General features: G+C 41.5%; 1 protein-coding gene across 1 annotated transcript in view; it reads right to left on the reverse strand.

Moving 5' to 3' along the window:
• Window positions 1-294: 294 nt before the first annotated feature.
• The window catches only part of BCL3 (BCL3 transcription coactivator), a 54,034-nt gene continuing 31,489 nt past the window's right edge, over window positions 295-22,839 (reverse strand). The window contains exons 4-8 of the mRNA XM_075838988.1: window positions 17,412-17,607; window positions 15,502-15,590; window positions 13,996-14,073; window positions 12,571-12,738; window positions 295-604 (exon numbers count right to left, since the gene is read on the reverse strand). Of these exons, the coding sequence (XP_075695103.1) occupies window positions 464-604; window positions 12,571-12,738; window positions 13,996-14,073; window positions 15,502-15,590; window positions 17,412-17,607 (672 nt within the window). The 3' untranslated portion in view covers window positions 295-463. The remainder of the gene's footprint in view (window positions 605-12,570; window positions 12,739-13,995; window positions 14,074-15,501; window positions 15,591-17,411; window positions 17,608-22,839) is intronic.

A 22,839-nucleotide genomic window follows, 5' to 3' on the forward strand; every position in this document is an offset into this window, starting at 1 on the left:
ATAGTAGAATGTGTATAGAAATTAGTCTTCGCATTGATCGGGTCCTCCATGTGTCCTTTTCGCATTCAGAGGCTCTATGACGAGGCAAGTAGGAGGGGTTGGGCACCTATCCTCGGGCCCCTTAAGATGCCATATCCTGACATGACGACTGGGTGAGAGATGTTTGAGCTCCAGACCTCCCATTTGCTACTTCTAGATCTGCAGAGACACTACCATTGCCCCCCTGCACATGTTCATAGAAGGTTGAGAGCCGTTGGGTCTGGTATTTAGCTGATCCATGACTAGAAGCGTCGGGGGTTTGATAGCTCGGTGTTCGGAGCTTGATATTTCTTCTTCATATGTACTCCAAGGACATTGCAGATCCTAACCGACAGTGATGGAGAGTGCTCTGAATGGAAGATACATATATATATAGGCCACGATAGATGTTGTGAGGTAGGGAGTGTAATGGATCCAACTCCCTTTACGGAGAAGGGCTTACAGATAGGTTACTGGATATTACTCCTTGTGCTGTTGGACTACATGACCGTCTTTTACTTGGTCCTTTAAGTCTTTCATTTTGACTACGTGGAGAAGATGACTTGCCCCGCAGAATATCTACAATCTGAGAAGAGACAACAGAAAATTAAATTAAGTGATGAGCCACAAAAATCTGTACAGGTTCAAGAAATATCCCATTTCATTCATCTTTTGACTGATACAGGCTTTATATAGATAGGACACCTTGCTTCAGGTTTGTAAACCATCACATGCCCAAACCCAAGGACGCAGTGATTAGATGGACGTTGGGTCAGCTGAGTGGGCCTACACTCTCCACTTTCCATCCAATCCAGGACTCAGAGATGGACACCTGCTTGAAGCGACCAGTGGAGTGAATGACTTCCCATGGCATCTTTTGAACATCTCCCTTAAATTGATTGTCTAGTTTAGCAAACCCAACCTCTTAGCGAATTCTGAGTTAATAGAGGGGGGGGGGGGGTCCTCTATTCTGGATACTCATCTGTTGGTCAGAGCTTGACGATTACAAAGAGTGTCTCTCGCTCTGGGGGACGTGTCCTGTCCTGCATTACACAGGCAACCCATTGATTTGGACATGCATTGTGTAATGCTTAATTTCCCCTGTGGTGGTGCTGCAGGCAAATTGAACACTTACTGCCAGCTTTCCCCACACATTACTGCTGATCGCTGGGGGTTCCATCAGGGGAACCCTCTGTGATCTGCTTAATGTCAAAGTACACTTCTAACAAGTAGGCATGGTAGAGTGGAGAACCCCTTTAAGGGAAATCCACCACAGTGATATAACCATTTCTGGACTGGATTGTCACTCCTTCACTAAGTCCTAGAATTATGAAAAATCTTATTAATGGAATAGAAAAAATTTCCAAAAGGTATATTTTTCCTGAAATTATCTACCCAGACATGTGCTGTATTTATCCAAAGATAGTAGAACTTTGTGAATATCAAATAATCACGTAGCATGGATTACACTTTCCCGGCACTAACCACCCTCTTAACTGATATGGAAGTTGTAAGGGTGAACAGTTATCCTGAGCCTGAAATATGCTCAGGGGTTATCAGGTCCCTCCACCCAAACAGTCTCGTCCAACGAAGCTCCGCCCAGGTCATGAAAGATTTGAAAAAAAAATAGGAAATGATGCATCATGGGACCCGATTAAAACCATAAAAAGAAGGAAATTACGGATTTCAATCTTATCATTTTCCGGCTCTGTTGTCATTGGAATCCCACCAAGGTCTAATCTATAGGTTTTAATTCTCAGCTAAACGACATGAACCATGCACTGGATTCATTAGGAACTTGCCTTTAATATATCTTAAGAGGGATTTCCAGTCTGAGCTTTTTATTTTTTTGCATTCCTCTTATTTGAAGATTAGCTTAAAATACTACCCTTAAAGGAACAGTGTCACAAATTTTTTTTTTTTAACATCAGTTTGATTTTAGTCTTTTATTAAAAACTTTTATATTTATTTGTGTGTTTGTGGTTTACTTTTTTTTATTTTTAAACTTTTTCTTCCCTATGGGGGCTGCCATTTTTTACTCCATTTCTGTATGTGTCGATTAACGACACATACAGACATGGAATACGGCAGCTACAGTCCCATAGTGAATGCGAACGGGGCCCGTTCCATCCACTATGGTGTACGCCGTCTGTGTGGGAACGGCGCATGCGCCGCTCCCACACAGTCCAGGTTGAACTGTGCGCCGTCCGGCGCCATTTTCCTGTAGACCGGAAGTCGCGGCCGGACAGTAAGATTACTACTTCCGATCGCGGCTTCCGGACTTGTGCACTTGGAGCGGCGGTAGCAGACGGAGCGAACGGACCGGAGGGAGCGAAGGCGACTGGAGCAGGTAAGTGATTTCTATGTATGTTCGTGTTTCAGTGTGTGTTTACTAGTGTATGTAAACCTACTACACTGTGTGTTAGCTCAAAAAATGGCGACACACAGTGTAGGAGGTTTGACCGTTCAATCCCCTCGTTTCTCCCGGCACTAGCCAGGATAAACGAGGGGGGGATTCTGAGAGCTCACTAGAGCGAGTGAGTTTTTCCTAATTTTGCAGCATAAAGCAATATGGTTGCTTTACCACATGCAACACTGCAATTTTGGGAATTGCTCCATCTAGTGACCAGCGCTGGGAAATATTATAAATTAGAATCTAATTTATAATATTTCCTGACTCGTGAAAAAAAAAAAAAAAATTAGAACAATGTTTAATCACCTACACACTAATTGTTTAACTAAAAAAAAAAATATACATTTTTTGCTAGCAACACATTCCCTTTAAGGCCCATTTACACGGGCCAATGATCGTTCATATGAATGCTCGTTCCCGATCACTGCCCTGTGTAAACAGGGAAACGATCAGCCGATGAAGAAGCAAACGAGCTACCGTATCTCGAAGGAGCAAACCAGCAGCGCTCAATGAGATGTCTCATTGATGGGCGCTCGTTTTCACGGCCCATATCGGGCCATGTAAAAGGATCCTTAGTCTGCGATCAATCTCAACAGACACCAAAGAAAAGCGGCTATTTCCCAAGAATTCACAAGCAATCGTCAGCTATAGCAATGGAATGACAGTAGCGGCCACTTACAACCACAGAATGAATGGAGAGGGGGCCGCGGATGTGGCTTTCTTTGTTTAAGTCTATAAAAGATACAGAAAGAGGGCAGAGGGAAAATGTATACCTTGCTACGCCCCAGTGCTAAATCCGTAACCGCGCCCCCTAACTTTTATGCCTAATTTATATAACTGGTCTAATCATATGGGGAAGAGGGGCCTTTTGAATCCCCTTAGGCTCATGTGCCAGGGTGCAACCACAACTTCTGCACCTGCTATAGTTACGTCCCTGGAGCTGAGCAAGCTGCCACCACCTCACCTGGAAGAATGTGGGTGAGAAAAGGCCCATCTTCCCGATAGGTGGAGGATATCTGTAGCTATAGTACAGCATAGTATCTGTAGCCAGCAAAACTGGGGAGCCACATGTAGGTGGCCCAAGTGCCACATATGACTCCCAAGCCATAGGTTGGGAATACTATAAAAGGTATCAAGAGATTGCATGTTATACCAGTGTATGTTGGGTTGCCGAACCCACCTCTGACAAAAAAAACAACAAACTAAACTAGTTGTGAAATAGGAAGGAAAACGGGCAAAAAGGATATTATTCCACCATAACAGAGAGGTTTCGACCCAAATGTGGGTCTTTATGACCCACACTTGGGTCAAAATGTTGCGGTTATGGTGGAATAAAATCCTTTTCGCCTTTTGATACCTTGAGAAACGTGTGCTGCGGTTTTCCTATTTTTTAAATGTAGAGCAGCCACAAGTTTGGGTCCAGCATGCATATTTTGGGTTCTTTTCCATCATTCTACATGGCTATTGTAGTTATTATAGTATTTTTCCTTGCATGCTTTTTGAGTGTGCGGCTGTTCCATATGAAATTCCCTGGCTTAACATCCCATAGTGCGGTGCACAGCACTCTGGACCAATCGGTTATCCCCCTACTTTTGGTCCTCTGCCCCTCTCACAGCATACAGGCTCATAAAGAGGGAGAATGCAGCTGCAACTCCCTCCTACCCCCTCCTCCATGTCTGCTATTTCATTTATAACTACACACAGATTCTGAACATTTAGGCTATGTTCACACACTAAACAAAAGGCGGCTGTAAAATACGGAGCTGTTTTCAAGGGAAAACAGCCTCTGATTTTTAGCCGTTTTTTAAGCATCAAGAGTTTCTTGATGCGTTTTTTTGCGGCTGTTTTGGGAGCTGTTTTTCTATTGACACAATGAAAAAGGATTAAAAAACGGCTCAAGAAGTAACATGCACTTCTTTTTACGGGGCGTTTTTTTATGCGCCGTTTTTTCAAACAGTCGCATAAGAAACCGCCCTGTCGGAACGAAACACAGTTTTTCCCAAATCAATGAACAGATGTTTGGAGGCGTTCAGCTTCCGTTTTATCAGCCGTATTTTGGGGCGTTTACGGCCGTGTGAACATACCCTTACAGAGAGCCTGCAGGCCCATGAGCCTCAAGTTACACCTCTGGGTGTGTTCACCACATGGTTTAGAGGATTTGCACAAGCTATTGCAGTGTACGGAGACAATTTTATACACCACTTCTATTTTCCAAGGAAAGAGTCGTTTCACTAAACTAGACCTGTAACACAGGACTGTTCAGAAAGAGAAATGATAGAATGAGTCATGAATTTCCTATTTCCATATAAAATACTAGATTATAGAACATCTCCAGTCATTGCATAATATTACATAGCTGAGGGTCCTTTAAGAAACCAACAAAGAACCACCTTATATTTCTAGATATTTTTGTTTTAGCTGGGTCACACTGAATATCTAAGTTTTTCCTACCGTGGGTGGAGCATAGTTGTCAAATGACTGTGCATAATATAGATCAAATTTATCTTTGTATATATTTAACCCCTTAAGATTTTTGGGGTTGCCCCATGTAGGACATATATCACCCTCCAAAGGGTAGGTGATACATTTTTGATTGCTAGGGGCCCCACAGATCAATAGAATGGATGTCCTGTGCCCCCTGTTCCTCCTCACTGCACGACCGCAGTGATGGAAAGTTTAAATGTGTATGCAGGGGGGTAGCTATAGGGGGTGCAGTCGCTCCCGGGCCCTGGAGTCTGAGGAGGACCAAAAGCCCCTCAGCAGCCTAAGAAGACACTAATATTATAAATGTTATATGGTAGGTGGGTGCCCTGTTATAGATTTTGCATTGGGACCCCGGAGCATCAATTTACACCTCTGTGCGTATGCGCCCTGTTGCTGAGTCCCTCTACTGTTTCCATTGGCCCCATAGACAAAGTACATATGTGGCCACTTCTCCATTCAAACTCCTCCTCACTGCGGTCGTATATTGAGAAGAAATGGGGGATCAGGACCCCTGTTCTAGTTATAAGTGGGTGTTCCAGTGGTCGGGCCCCCAGCTATCCTGTGGATAGGTGATAAATGTCCTTTGCAGGATAATCTTTTTAAGGTTACGTACTGTAGCTATTTGACTAATTGTACATTTTCTAGGCATTCTTTTTGTGTAGCACTTATTTTTTTATATTCCGGAATGCACATTTTTACAGCGTTTGCGGTTCTTGTTGTTTGGATCATTACAAGTGTAGAGGAGACCACATGTGTATATTTTAATTGTTTATGGATATGACTTATTTAAGAAAAATTGTGCACATTATATTTGTTCCTTTTACATTGTTATTTTTTAAATCCAAATCTTTATTTTTTTTAAATAATTTTAACATTTTTAAACATATTTTTCTAACTAGAATATATACACGTACATACATTTATTATTTTCTGTGCATTTAAACCTCAATTCCCCCCATGATCAATATGTATGAAGGGGTTGTTTTCTATCCCTTTAGGAAGATCAGGTGTAAAAAATAATAAAATAAATGAATAAAACATATTAATGAATTGAATATCTAACAAGCGTGAGGTGATCCTCTTATGTAGTGTTTTCCTTTTCCATCCCCGGACACTTTTACAATGACTACTGTTGTGGTGTAAGTGGGTGGGGATTGTTTGTTGTGTTCTTCTGAAAGTCAAGCATAGGGTGAATAAAGTTTCTCGCTTTTTGTCAAAAGTTAAAGTGTAGCTAAACGTTTGATAAACTTCTGACATGTCAGAAGTTTGTGTTGGTGGGGGTCCGAGTACTGAAACCCCCACCAATTGCTAGAACGAAGCAGCTGAAGTGTTTGTGTGAGTGCTCAGCTGATTCGTGTTTGTTCGGCTATTTCCGGAATTAAATGTATCTGTGTACGGACGGACTCAATGCAAAGTCTATGAGCCCGAAAAAAGCCGAACAGACACGAAGCAGCTGAGCGCTCACATGAACGCTTCAGCTGCTTTGTTCTAGAGATTGGTGGGGGTCTCAGTGCTCGGACCCCCACCAATCCAAACTTCTGACATGTCTATGAAATGTCAGAAGTTTGTCAAAAGTTTAGCTACACTTTAAATTAAAAAAAAAAACAAAAAACTAGCACCGCCATGCGGTGCTTCAACTAATGGACTAGGGACTCACTTTAAGGAGGCCCCCGCGAAATGGCAAGTGGGCTTATACAATTTGATCAAAATGTTAATAAAGAACCTCATGTTCATGGATGAATATTGTGGATGTGCGGTCCTTAGTTTCTCTTCTTCAATTTCAGTATATATATATAAAATTAAAAATCACTTTGCTGTGTATTAAACCGGATTTACACAATGGGATGCTGCCATGACGTTCCAATGATTTCAGATAAAGCCACCAAAAAGTAGACTATTACCAGATGTGTCATTAGTTGGAAGCTCCACCTTAATCTATCTTCTGACGTGACACAAGTGATAGGATTAACAAGATTAACAACCCAGTCCTTTAAGGGTGGAAACCTTCGACACAATAAAAGAAAGAACATCACTGAGTAGATGGTGTTTTTGGTGATGTTCTGGCAAGTGTTGTGTTAGAGATTTCTAGTAACAGAAATCTCTAAGTAAATAATGGATTTGAGTATGCAACAGATCATCATGGCCCATTTGTTGTGGGAATTAGTGAGGGTTCCAGCTCATGGATCTCTACCATCAATATCATCTTTTGAGGTTTCAACATGCCAATTTAGGATTAACTTTAAAGAGATGGTACCCTTTGAACAAACCCTTTCTTTCCTCTGGCTAATCGAGGAAACAGGGTCAGGCTGACCCACCAGACAACCAGATGATCCTCTGGTGAACCCAGGCTCTGACACAAAAAACGGGATTAGAAATTCCAGCAGAAGACAACCCCATTTGGAGAGGACTTTGGGGCCAATCACTAGGGTCTCCTTCTTACAGTTTAATTGACCTACCGTTAGGTCCAGAATTATTTGGACAGTGACACAATCTTCATGATTTGGGTTCTGCTGCCACCACATTGGATTTGAAATGAAACAACGGAGATGCAATTGAAGTGGAGACTTTCATGTTTTATTCAAGGGGTTGAACAAAAATATCCTGTGAAACGTTTAGGAATTGCCACCATTTTTCTACACAATCTCCTCATTTCAGGGGCTCAAAAGTAATTAGACAAATTAACATTACCATAAATAAAATGTGTTTAATACTTTGTAGAGAATCCTTTGCAGGCAACGACTGCCTGAAGTCTGAAACCCATGGACATCACCAACGCTGGGTTTCCTCATTTGTGATGCTTTGCCCGGCCTTTACTGCCGCGTCTTCAGTTGTTGCTTGTTTGTGGGTCTTTCTGCCTTATGTTTTGCCTTAAGCAAGTGAAATGCAGCTCGATTGGGTGGAGATCTGGTGATTTACTTGGCCATTGCAGAATATTCCACTTCTTTGCCTTATAAAACTCCTGGGTTGCATTCGCAGTATGTTTTGGGTCATTGTCCATCTGTCCTGTGAAGCGACGTCCAATCATCCTGCTGCATTGGGTTGAATCTGAGCAGAAAGTAAATCCCTGAACACTTCAGAATTCATCCGGCTGCTTCTGTCTTCAGTCACATCATCAATAAACACTAGTGACCCAGTGCCTTTGGCAGCCATGCGGGCCCATGCCATCACACTGCCTCCTCCATGCCACCACACTTCCCCCACCATGCGATCACAGTGCCCCTACCATGCCATCACACTGCCCCCACCATGCCATCACACGGCCCCCACCATGCCATCACACTGCCCCCACCATGCCATCACACTGCCCCCACCATGCCATCACACTGCCCCCACCATGCCATCACACTGCCCACACCATGCCATCACACTGCCCCCACCATGCCACACTGCCCCCACCATGCCACCACACTGACTCCACCATGCCATCACACTGCCCCCACCATGCCATCACACTGCCCCCACCATGCCATCACACTGCCCCCACCATGCCATCACACTGCCCCCACCATGCCATCACACTGCATCCACCATGCCATCACACTGCATCCACCATGCCATGACACTGCACCCACCATGCCATCACACTGCCCCCACCATGCCATCACACTGCCCCCACCATGTTTTACAGAGGATGTGGTGGCTTTGGATCATGAGCCGTTCCAAGCCTTCTCCATACTTTCTTCCTCCCATCATTCTGGTACAGGTTGATCTTAGTTTCATGCTGTTCCAGAACTGGGTGGCTTCTTTACATGTTGTTTGGCAAAGTCTCATCTGGCCTTTCTATATTTGAGGCAGATTAATGGTTTGCCCCTTGTGATGAACCCTCCGTATTTGCTCTCATGAGGTCTTCTCTTTATGGTAGACTTACATACTGATCCACCTACTTCCAGGAGAGTGCTCTTCACTTGGGTAGATGTTGTGAAGAGGTTTTTCTTCACCTTGGAAAGGATTCTGCGATCATCCACCACTGTTGTATTCCGTGGACGTCCGGGCCCTTTGGAGTTTTTTGTTTTTTTCAAGAAAGTACCAAACGGTTGATATGGCCACTACTAATATTTTTGTTATCTCTCTGATGGATTTCTTCTTTTTTTTTCAGCCTAATGATGGTCTGTTTCACTTGCATTTAGAGCTCCTTTGATCTCATGTTGTAGGTTCACAGCAACAGCTTCCAAATGCAAATGCCACACCTGGAATCAACTCCTGACCTTTTAGCTGCTTAATTGATTATGGATTAATGAGGGAATAGCCCATGCAGCCCATTAAATAGCTTTTCAGATAATTGTCCAATTACCTTTGGTCCCTTGAAATAGAGGCAGCTACATATTAAAGAGCTGTAACTCCTAAACCCTTCCACAAATTAAGATGTGAATACCCCAAAATTAAAACTGAGAGTCTGCACTTTAAGCCCATATTGATTATATAACTGTCATATGCCAAAACTTGTGTCACTGTCCAAATAATTCTGGACCTAACTGTATTAGACTTTATTAAGGTTTTGTCCTGTGTGTACAATGATAACAACAAGGTTTACAATGCAAGGGCCCTTTTACACTGGCCAATAATCTGGCAAACGAGCGTTCACAATATGCTCTTCCCGATAATTGCCCTGTGTAAACAGGGCAACGATCAGTCGATGAACGAGCAAACACTCGTTCATCGAATGATTGTATCGTATATGCAGCATAAAATATTATCGTTATCGGCAGCACATCACATGGAAATGTATGGGGACGAGTGATTGTAGTAACAAGCACTCATCCCCATACTAGCTCCTTGTGACAGGACCAAACCAGCGCCGATCAACGAGCTGTCTCGTTGATCGGCACACGTTTACACGAACCTCATCGGGACCTTAAAAGTGCATGTGTTCTGTATAGATGGAGAGTGGTCCGAAGAATCATCTTCTCCTTAGGTGGGCCCATGGAACCCCAGTCCAACACTGGAGGGAAGTCCTAAACAGCAAACCATCTGCCTCTATTACCCTACATGTCCTATTAAGACAGATGGATAAAAGTTGTCGAGAGGCACAGATTTTATTTAATTACAGAAAAGAACATTTTGAAATATTGTATCAGAATGTTTTTTTTACAAGTGGAATTATTCTTCCCACTCTATGATCACTCAGAACTTGTCTTAACCACAGAGGAAATGAATGTGCAATTATCATTCACATACTACAATAGTAAGGATACTAACTACCCATAGAGTAAAATGGGTAGAATACAAATTCTGCTTGTCCAAGATATGTCCAAATACTACTAAACTCAATTGTATTCCAGAATCACAAGATGGTCTTAAATTTGCAAGGTCTTTCAAAATGAGCATGATATAGAAGAAGACAACGGTGAAGGATGGTAATGACACCAAGTGCATTTGCATTCTGAACTGGCATTGAAAGGGTTGTCCCAATAAGAGAAACCCATTCCATATACTCTCTTTGGAGGTCATAAGAGGGAGGTTCCCTGCTTAGGACAACCCTCTATTGGCCAGAGCATAGAACCACTGCATAAACTGGCTCCCACTTTAGAGGGTGCTCCACAAACATGGTTGGATGATATTTGGCTATTGAATCATAGGAGCACTATGTAATACTACATTTCTCCTGTAGTGGCCACTGCAGGACAAATGGGCAGCCGATCGCAACTTCCCCCAGCGATCATGATCATTTAGAGAAGGTGTTGTCCATATCGGACAACCCTATGCGAGCTGTAATAGCAGCCATATGTCATCTAGCTTACACAGAAGCAGATATAACTAAGAAACTTTTGAGAACATACTTTAAAGGACTTGAAAGAGGAGGGAAACTCAACTCTGATTTTAAGATGCAAAAATTATTTAAAAAAACACTGAAAAGAAATACTGGACTGCAATACAAGATAGGTCATCATGACCCTGGTGCATGGATGGTGAACTACTGGAATTGTATAGCATTATGAGGCAGAATGTACAGTAATAGCATAAAGGACTGGAGCTCATCTCCCTATCTCACACATGGGCCAATTTCATAGAAAATTGATTAACCTATCAGTATTGTTTTACAGTGTGGGATGAAACCAGAGCATCAGGAGGATAACCACCATCACAGGGGAAGAGGAGACAGATTTTATGGAGTTGTTGCCCATGTTGGATTTGAACCCAGGCCCCCAATGCTGCTAGGCAAAAGGGCCAACCAGCCCTACAAGGCCAACCAAGAGTACTGGGCAGCCGTTTCACACTGTAGATTATACCAAACATAGATGCTGTACATTATATTGGGAAGCCCATTGTATAATATTGTATCATGTTGGTATATATGATAAGATTCTGACAGTGTCCTTCAGGTGACCTTCTGCAGGCGTGCACTGTGCAAACAAGGGAATTTTTTTTAACCATCATTGTATTTTGAACACAAAGTAAAAAAAAAATTCCTGTTAACATTTTTTTATAACTTGTAGATTTCAATAAATAAATAAACCCATTATAAGAGGACACAAGGGTGCATTTACTTTTTTTCATGAGTCATGGAAAACTCAAGAGGAACTAAAGCTTATTTGTATTATTCAGTGTAATGTCGTATTTAGCTCTGGCACATTGTGATAAATATTATTCTTCAATTTCCTAAAAGAGTCACTGTCTTCTGTGCCCGCTATTTAAAGGTGTCATAAACTTGTTCATATTATGACTCTGTACAACATCTAAATAGTACGATACCGTAATAGGACGCCGATAGACCACTATGGGGATTTATTATACATCCATAGGCCTCTGATTTCATATAGAGGTATGCAGAAGTTTTTTCAGACGTATTATAGGACAAAATAAAGTGGCATCTTCCATCAGACGCTCTAGGTACGGAGGTATCCTCCCCTAGAATTGCTTCTAGGAAAAAATTACTTCATAATACGGCACTGCACATAGCACCATACGGTGGGACACCGAGACTGCCCCAAATAAAGCCTACAGTTCCACAACAGTGTCACTTGAAGGCTAGGGCTCCATCGTAACTTTTACCTTCTCTACCATTTTTTTTTTATTGTTTCAATCCATCCAAAAGAAAAATGTAAGCAGTTTAGTCCTAATTAAAGTCTCCGATCATTTTGTGCCCACAACTCCTATACAGACCTATGTGTCTCCATGGTTACAGACTACTAACAAACACTGTGTAGTCTGATCCTGCAGTCATATTACTATCCATTTGTCCGCCACTTCTTGTTAAACTACCATATGTATGTTAGTAAAAAGCATAGGCAAGAGTACAACTGCTGACTAGATCAGACTACACAGTGTTTGATTGTAGTCTGTTACCATGGAAAGACAAAAGGTGTGCAAAGGAACTGTCGAAACAAAGTGATAGAAGATTTTTAATTAAGAGTAAGTTGCTAATTTTTTTTATTTGGGATGCATTGGAACAATAAAAAAAAATTGGTTGTCAAGATAAATCTTCCCTTTAAAATCACAAGTTACAACGACAATCACACAACCTCAATGTCTCCCTATCAGGGAAAGCCGCAGATGGTACACAATCGTCATACAACTTTTTTCAACATAGAGAAACACTGAGGTTGTGCAATAGTTGCGCTGCCCTGACAGCCTCTGGTGCTGGTCAGGTGCAGCCCGCAGCTGTCAGAGCATGCTGGGAGTTGCACTTCCTCTCGTTGTCTCTATCTCTGGCTCACCTTTCTATCTCTTGCTACTGTCATGGCGGTATCATTGTGACAGTTCTTCATGCTACCATCTGCTCCACTCCTTAGTAGTAAACGCGTTATCTCAGGAAGCCCTCGTCCACTCGCCACGTGCAGTGCTGTGTTCCCTGCATAGGTCGAGCCATTGATTTCCGCTCCCTTCTGTAGGGATCAAGTACATAAGTGTTAACAGTAAATCCTGGGATCAAAATTTTAAGTATGCAGGGCAACATTTAACTATCCAAGTGTCATTAAAAGGAGATTTCCCCTTAGTGCTGAAATGCACAGACACTGTACAGGTCCATACAGGTCTGTAATACAGAGCCATCTCTACGGATCCGTGATATAGAGCCATCCCTACGGAACCGTGATACAGAGCCATCCGTACGGATCCGTGATACAGAGCCATCCCTACGGATCCGCGATACAGAGCCATCTCTACAGTTCTGTATTGCAGAGCCATCTCTACAGGTCTGTAGTGCAGAGCCATCTCTACAGGTCTGTATTGCAGAGCCATCTCTACAGGTCTGTATTGCAGAGCCATCTCTACAGGTCTGTATTGCAGAGCCATCTCTACAGGTCTGTATTGCAGAGCCATCTCTATTGGTTAGTATTACAGAGCCATCTCTACAGGTCAGTATTACAGAGCCATCCCTACGAGTCTATATTACAGAGCCATCTCTAAGGGTCTATATTACAGAGCCATCTCTAAGGGTCTATATTACAGAGCCATCTCTAAGGGTCTATATTACAGAGCCATCTCTAAGGGTCTATATTACAGAGCCATCTCTAAGGGTCTATATTACAGAGCCATCTCTAAGCGTCTATATTACAGAGCCATCTCTAAGGGTCTATATAAGGCTGGGTTCACACAACCTATTTTCAGAAGTAATGGAGGCGTTTTACGCCTTGAATTACGTCTGGAAAAACGGCTCCAATACGGCGACAAACATCTGCCCATTACTTTTAATGGGCTTTACGATGTACTGTGCCGACAACCTGTCATTTTACGCGTCACTGTCAAAAGAAGTGCAGGACACTTCTTGGGACGTATTTGGAGCCGTTTTTCATTGACTCCAAATTACGTCCGTAAAAGACGCCCCGCAAAACAAGAGTACATGCAATTACGTCTGAAATTCAGGAGCTGTTTTCTCCTGAAAACAGCTCCGTAATTTCAGACGTAATTGCAGTTATCGTGTGCACATACCCTTAGAGTAATCTCTAAGGGTCTATATTACAGAATCATCTCTATGGGTTTATATTATAGAGCCATCTCTACGGGCCTAAATTACAGAGCCATTTCTATGGGTCTATATTAAAAAAACTATTTTTTAAGTCTGTAGCAGTAATTTTCAGTGAATAACCAGCATACATATTGTGATACTTTGGCTGACTGGCTACAGAGTAAATATTAATCACCTGAAGAAGTAGTGACACCATCTCCTCAGAACCACTTTCCACGGCCTGGATTAAGGGGCTATGTCCGCTCTTTAAATCCTGTAGTAGAGACTGGAATTAACCATAAAGGGATAGCACAGGTTTCTACATTAAAAGTCAAAATGTCTTCGATATTTTGCATACAAAGTGCCCATATGAAAAATTTGTTAACTCAACTTTTATATTCATAAACCAGAAGTTTATGAATAGGATTTGACTTGCCCACTAGGGGATATGTTGGGCCCAGATTCTGCCAAATAACAGTGCCCTCCCACAACATGGTCCGTAAAGACCAGCAGAAAACTATCCCATCTAAAAATGACTAGGAGCAGATCACTTGCGGTTTGGTTTGATCACCTTTTTGGGTTAATTCACAAATGACCAATTTCCGCGTCCAAATTTTTTGGACACAAGGGGGCATGCACATGATCTGTATAGCTGTGGACCCTTAGGACCCAACATATCCACTCTTAAAGGAACTATGAGTTCAATCAAAACCAAGGCAAGTCACGACAGTGCAAGTACCAAAATTAGCCCTCATCGCATTGATTCTACTATTAAGGAAAGGGTCAAAGTCAAAAAGGGATACAGTAGGTGGTGGGCGAAGGGTGTGAAGCAGACTGTAAACATAAGATTTTTTTCAGGAGCCCTCGTGGATTTTGGGGAGATCCGACAACAATCTGATGTTTATGGTGCCTGTGCGAAGGTTCTTGACGTCCGAAAAAATAGAAGGATAGAACAGGTTGAGTTTTAACCTGTCAGATCCTATATTGTCGGGATATGAGTGTTGTCAGCAGAGGATGGCAGCTGCTTATTCACCGGTCCATACTAACATCATTCAGCAATAATCGGAGATTTAATGGCTGTTGCACACGACCGAGTGCGACTCGGGCCGTTTTTCATGGCATCCGAGTGGCACCCATTTACTTTAGCGGGTGAATCGGGTCAGTGAAAACTGACCCGACTTTCCCGATCCGTGGAAATATAGGACATGTCTTATCTTTCCACGGATCATGGACGGGACATGGCTGTCATGTGCACGGGGCATAAGGCCGACCTTAGTGCAGTGATAAATTCCCGACACTTGGAGGGGATAGTCCCATTTGTATGTTTCTATGAGGCCAACGACTACCCCTTCACCCAAAAACAAACTGCAGTTGTACATTTTATTTTATTGTAACTGGGACAATTTTTGGGGAAATTCCTGTTATCTTAGCAAACAAAAAATGTTTCAATGGTTGGACACAACCATTTTTATAGAAACGCTGACTATAAACATAAATATTACATAATGCCAACATCTATGTGTACTGAGGGATTTAGGTTAGCATTAACACAAACATGGATGGGAACAGATACCAGGAACAACGTTGGCATCAAGCTACCTCCTTATTATCGACTATGATATAGGCTTAAAGGTTTGTAATTGATACTAACAATATAAACAAGATCAAATCCAAAAAGAAAGACATTAAAAGGGTATTGTACCACGGCATTCACGTCCGCTCCCTGCTCCAGTAAACACACAGTGATATCCCTACGTCCCGACCTGACGGCCACATGCAACGCGGTCATACCTGAAGGAACAAAGAAAATAGGTATGATGAGTGACATGGAGCCAGTTATGTACAATAGAAACATACTGATACAGGAAACCTTTGAAATCGTTTTGATTTTTGTTTTTTAATAAAAATGTCTATTAGTGTGTTTTGTGCAACTTTCTCAATACTTTTTATTAAAAATTATTTTTACTTTTTGAGATACAGCTGCTTTGTATCCTGTATACAGAGCAGCTGTACTGGCGCTAAAACTTGTATCCGTCAGGTCAGCGGATCCTGCATCTAGCGATCACATCTAAGTTCATAACATAAATGTCATAGATAACAGGTGGATACTGGGTGTCTCCCGCTGACAGATTCAGGTCTCAGCGCTACATACAGCTGCTCTGTATACAGGATACAAAACTGTATCTCAAAAAAGTAAAAATAATTTTTAATAAAAAGTATTTGGAAAGTTGCACCAAACACACTGATAAACATTTTTTATGGGTGAATAAAGAAAGTTTTTTCACTATTCAATATTGGAGTGCTGCCTATTATATCGGATTATATTGAGAGTGTTTGAGGTCTCATATCTATCTATCTATCTCATATCTATCTATCTATCTATCTATCTATCTATCTATCTATCTATCTATCTATCTATCTATCTATCTATCACATATCTATCTATCTATCTATCACATATCTATCTATCTATCTATCACATATCTATCTATCTATCTATCACATATCTATCTATCTATCTATCTATCACATATCTATCTATCTATCACATATCTATCTATCTATCTATCTATCTATCTATCTATCTATCTATCTATCTATCTAAAAAGCCATTTCAAAAAGGTGTACATTGTTTATTTACAATCATTTAGTTGTATATGGACAAGTATAGCAAAACGCAAAGTCAATTAATTAAACACAAAGCCACTGAGCATTCGCTGTCACTTGGCCTAATAGTCTTTGGGACCTTGAAAATTGCATTAGTGCATCGTATGTCACAATCTGGTCCAAAAGGTGTCAAATTTAACGAAAAGTAAGCGGGTGCTTACACTACTATATAAGTGACTTACTGCTATCACATACTGTAAATAGAAGTAGACTTCCTTTGTGACATTACTAAAATGACCCCTAATGAACTTTTTGAATTAAAAGCTGTACATTGCAGTTACCGGTCACAACCAGCAGGGGCAGAGTAGTGCTGATGAATTTAGCAAAAGTAGAACACCACCTCCTTTGATGTTTGTAGTTGTATTATCAATTAATTATTTTGAACATGTTATTTGCTTTGGTTCTCATGCACACGGCCCTATAACGGATCCGTACATAATTTGAGTTGTATGGAACAGTAATATGACTCCCCTAAAAAGTTTGTGCCCATACTGTACCTCTTCTTCATTCATATGAATCAGAGAAAAAACAAAAATAAACAAAACATGGCACGTTTTAATGCCATATTACAAAGATACTTTGTAATATGAGCTATGTAGAGGTACGATATGATGGTATACAGAGCCGTTGGGACTCCGTGTCCCGAAGTATAGGCTGATCTGCATAAAGCCTTCAGACCCAGTTACGTGTGGAATTTGAAATCACAACATCTGTATATTAAGGAATGTAATACTTTTTATTTTACGGAAGCAAAGCATCTCTGTACTCCATCTGTAAATTGTTTTTGGCTATTTCACAATAATTTGGCCTCCAGATGGCAGTGTTCAAAGAACAGGTGTCATGAATAGAACATCAGTGTATTTACTACACATATATATTGCCGCAGCAATGGATATTGTGAATCAGCTGGATGACATAATTACATAATAGGATATAGTCTTATACCATGGTAGTTAGTGGCTTCAAGGTCTCTGATTCCAGCCCTCATCAGAACCTCCAGACTCCTTAAACTTCCATATTCACTCGCTAAGTGAACGCAGGTCTGTCCATTGCGGTCCGGGATTACAGGGGAGGCTCCGTGTTGCAGAAGAAGAGCCACAAGTTCTGGTTGATCGGTGATTACTGCAAGGTGAAGCGGCGTCTGAAGGAAGATGAGGAGATCCAAAGAGTCAATGAGGAAGGACAGAAGACCGGACTATCACATTTTTAATTTAGAAAAACGTAGTCATCTTGCCATTTAGATTTACTATTTCCTACTGCCCCCTAACATTCCCATGCACTGCATCACTCTCTCAGAGGACTGGACATTAAAAGCTTCCAGTAATCCAGAACATAAAAGCATGCTGGACTATCAGAAGTTTATTGTACAGAGTATTAATGGTGCTCACGAGGTCAAAAGCCGTTTTCCCCTTTGGAAATCCCTACTTGTTAGACATATCCCTTGACAATAAGCTGATCACAAAGTGTTCCACTGATTTGAGCCCCAGCGATCAACTCTAATCTGCGAGGAAACCTGGCAGTAATTGTTCAGTTTCCCTGCAGCACCACCACAGGGGAAATTAAGTATTACACAGTGTCCATTTAAATCAGTGTTGCCAGTGTAATGCAGGACATGACAGCACCTCCAGAGTAAGAGATGCTCTTTGGAGCCACTCGTCACTCTGGCCAAGAGCTGAGGATCCTGAACAGAGGAGCCCCCTTTATTAAATTGGAAATCCCTAATAGAGTACATGACAATAGTTTTTCCAAACTCGACAACTCCTATAAACAATGTGAAGTAATGTTTTTACCATGCCTTAGAAGTAGGCCTATGGACTGCTTCTATGCACATATGCCCCTGCTACGTGATCTCGAGATAGGAGACATAGAACTGGTTTAGCGCTTCCTTACCCTTGGATGGTGCCAATTAAAGGCAGCAAAAGACAACTCTATTTGGTGGAGACTTTGAAGCCAATCACTAGCCCTTAGGGTTTGTTCATTTATTATAGGTTCATTCACAAATATTAGATCTCATTAATGGTATATAATATCTGCGTAATAACAGAGGTTGGGTCCTAAGAATAATTTACTCTGTTGGGCTCTTAGAACTCCATGGGGAGTGGGGACAGAAAAATGGTCACACTACATTCCATCTATTGTAGGAGAAAAGGGTAATGAAGTTCTGGACGCCTCGATCATGGAGTAGCTAAGGGATGTGCAGACATTGCAGTTGCACCTGGGCCCAGATGCAAAAGGTGGTTTAAGGACCCCTATGCCATATAAAGGTTCTAGCTGTACGATCTGATGGCATATATAATGTGGTAACATGAGACAGAACCATCTTCTGTAGAACTGCCTATTTTGTTATTATATACACACACATATATAGCTGCAAGCTATTCCTAGGGCTTAAACCGGCTCTACAAAAATCTTAGGGTATGTTCACATGCAGGGTAAACGCCTCGGAATACGCCTTGAAAAACGCTACTGAAACGCTGACAAACACCTTCCCATTGTAATCAATGGGAAAAACGGCGTTTAGTTCAGACGGGGCATTTTTTTACGCCACGGTTTTAAAAACGGTGCATAAAAAGGAGCGTGTCACTTCTTGAGCTGTTTTTGGAGCTTTTTTTTCATAGGGTCAATTGAAAAACGGCTTCAAAAAAAGTCTAAAAAAGCCTAAAAAAAAAAGAAGATTTAAAACCTGTTCTTTCTGCGGTCCGGGTTCCTGGGCCATGCATGGACCATGGAAACCACGGTCGTGTGCATGGCCCCATAGGAATGAACGGGGCCGCAATTCTCCCGTGGATTTTCAGGGGAATTGCGGCCGCAAAAGCAAGTTCGTGTGCATGGGGCCTTAGAATCGGACATAGCGTTGCGGCCCCTTCATACCGCTTTAAGAAATTGCTGTTTATGCAACTACCCAATCATTTATGTAAAATGCAGATGTAACTGAACTTGTTTTTGAACTGTTTCTTTTGTATTCCTAGATAGTGCAGTAGGTTTACCTGAAGTCCTATGTAAAACTACATATAACTCAATGTGCTCTTATGACAAACTCATCTCTGCTACATCTTTTCTTCCAAATTGGAGTTTTTCTGTAAATCATCCTGGGTGAGTTATATCGTTATTACTATTTTTGTTGTGTTCTTGAACCTGCAGCCACGTCTGTTATGTGGTATCACTGGTTCTCACAGTACTGCAGCAGAAGGAGGAAATGTAGATTCACAGCAAAGGGGGATCCCCTGGTCATGTGACTTCCAGCAACACTAAACTAATTATAAAGAGCACTACTGCCAATAGTAAATGACAATGATAGGACGTGCAGGATGAGACGGGGCCGGAGATAATTATGTTATGTAAAAGTTATTCATTTATTCAAGACGCGGTGTACCAGGCTGTAGGGTTATTAAGAAAGGATGTTTATAGGTTTTTTCATTGCAGAATTTGTTATTATAGTATCAGATTTCTTTCTGATTTCATTCGGTGACTTGAAATATTGCAGTTTTAGGGTCACATAGCAGTCACCTCCTGGCCCATATTTATGGGGGCCTATGAACCCCCGATGTTGCACAAGAGAACGTCAGCACTATAGGTGGAGGCACAAAGACCTCTATAGAACTAATGCAGAATCACCATACACAGCAGAACATGGAGTTATTGCCTATTAGATGGTGGGCCAAGATATGGCCTTTACACGAATACCCCAAACCTTCAAGCTATAACTCTGCATTAATTATTATTTTTTCCTGGTAATAGTTGGGGATCCCACCTGCAATCAGTTTGTACAACCTACATGAAAAAACGGGGTTAAATCAAGACATCACCCATAAAAAGGGTGTCTGGTTTAGAAAACCCATTTTCAAATATCCTATTGGGGAACTTCTATTAGCCAGAACAGAGAGCAGTTTTCAAGAGGGTCACTTGCTCTGGAGGACCTGACATGTCCATGCTTCACATGGACAGTTCTTTGATTTGAATGGCAAATGTGCAAAACTTCATTTCACCTGTGGCGGCATTACAGGGATTTCTCTACAACGGATCGCTGGGGGTTCCAGTAGCAGGACACTCAGTGATCAGCTTATTGTCAGAGGATAAAGGTAATTTCAATTCGGAGTAATACTTTCTGATTTCCACGCAGTGGGGAAAAAAGCAGTTCAGATGTTAATCTCACCACTCCTGGTGGTATTTGTCCTACTCAATCCTCTTTATCCTTTTGCCGATACAGACAGGAGCAAACGCTCAACGTTTTCTGCCATTTTCACTCCAGGTGTCTGCAGGCATCAGACCCTCTGGGAATGCCGTAATTCTCAACCCAGCTAAATCGATCGCCGGGGATATGGATTGCTCTGGATCACTCCTAGATCGACACTCCTGTTTTCTCAGTTAACACTCTGGCTATAAAAAGAAAAATATGGGGACAAAAAGAGACAAACACTGCATGGGACCCGATGGTAAAGCGTTTCCTTCTTTTAATATTACACTTACGAGACAATATCTTTTTTCACAGCAGATCTTAAAAACCTCTCTCCTGTGGAATTTAACAGGTGCCCGACCGGTTTCGATGTTGGGTTCGTTGACTATCTGCTATTATTTGAGCCAGCTTTTGGCGTTAATTATAGTAAATGCACTGGGCCACTAGTGACCACTCACCATTTTGCTTCGCTCCACCCACTTTTTGGAGAGAGCGAAGAAGACACAAGTCAAAATTTTTGCACGTTTCTGGTCCGTTTGCGACATTTTCACACCAGAAACGTTGTTACATTCTCCCCATAATATTTTTACTTACTAATGAAGCAACTAGTAAGGTCTAGTTCAATGTTTAGGCCTCTAGAAGACATTGTATCTAACAGAAATCCATTCCGTTTCTTTTTGTGAAAATTTCTTTAGAATGTCCCCCTTTTCCATTATTTTTCTACCCGGCATATTCCTAAAGCCGTTAATGTGCTGGGGTCATTATTATTCATCAAATGAAAGTGGTCTGACACGCCATGTGACATCAGTTCTTTGCATATTTTATTTGCACGTTCATTTAACCTAGTTTTTCGTTTTTGTTCCATCCTACCCAAATACCCCCATCCAAATTCCAACAAATACACTACATTCCTACTGTTGCAATCTATAAACTCCTTTATCGGACACTCTAAAGTCAGAATTTTCATTGACATTTTTGGCAAGGATAGAAACCTTTAAGCCCGCTTTTGTTATTTTTATCCAAAGTCCTCCCAGGTGACTATGTACCAGACCATTTTTGATTGTACAAGCTGTTCTGTAGACCTTTTGGGCTTTGCAGGGTTTTAAGGCTTAATTTGGGCTTAATAAAGGGTCTAATATTTTATCGCTTTGCAGAGTATTTTGTTCAAGTACTTTTTGGAAAAAAAGTTGACATCTCTTGCATAATCTAATGAATGGTGAAATTATGTGATTCACTATCTCTTGTGATCTAGTTGATCAGGTTGAAAAAAAGACACAGGTCCATTAAGTCCAACCTATAATCCTACCATGATGATCCAGAGAAAGGCAAAAAACCCCATGAGGTGGATGCCAATTTCCTCATTAGGGGAAAAATTCCTCCATGATTCCAAATATGACATCAGAACAAATCCCCGGATCAACATCTCATCTCCAGAATCTAGTACTTATATCCTGTAATATTATATTTTTCAAGAAAGACGTCAAGGCCCTTCTTAAACTTTCTCAATAAATCAACCATCACAACATCCTATGGCAGAGAGTTCCATAATCTCCCTGCTCTTACAGTTAAGAATCCCCGTCTATAATGATGGTGAAAACTTTTCTCCTCTAGACGTAGAGGATGCCCCTTGTCCTTGTTACAGGCCTTGGTGTAAAACATTATTAGAAAGATCTCTGTACTGTCCAATTATGTATATGTACATTAGCCGTCTCTTTTCTAAACTGAATAGCCCCGAGTTTAAAACCTTTCATGGTACTGCAATCCACCCATTCCCTTAATTACCTTGGTTGTCCTTCTTTGCACCCGTTCTAGTTCAACCATGACCTTCTCATACACAGTTGCACAAAATTGTACACAATATTCCATGTGTGGTCTGACTAGAGATTTGTATAGAGGCAAAACTATGTTCTGGTCATGAGCATCTATGCCTCTTTTGATGCATCCCATTATTTTATTTGCCTTGGCAGCAGCTGCCTGGCTCTAGTTGCTAAAGTTACATTTACTGTCCACCAATATCACCAAGTCTCTTTTAGTAGCAATTTTGACCAATGTTTTACCATTCATTGCATAATTGTAGAATTTGTTTCCTCGGCCTAAGTGTATTACTTTACATTTATCCACATGAAACTTTATTTGACATTTCTCTGGCCAAACCTCAAGCTTCCGCAAATCCCTCTGTTATAATTTTGTACTCCTCCC

The sequence above is a fragment of the Rhinoderma darwinii genome, chromosome 10 (assembly GCF_050947455.1).
Source record: "Rhinoderma darwinii isolate aRhiDar2 chromosome 10, aRhiDar2.hap1, whole genome shotgun sequence".
NCBI classification, from domain to species: Eukaryota; Metazoa; Chordata; class Amphibia; order Anura; family Rhinodermatidae; genus Rhinoderma; species Rhinoderma darwinii.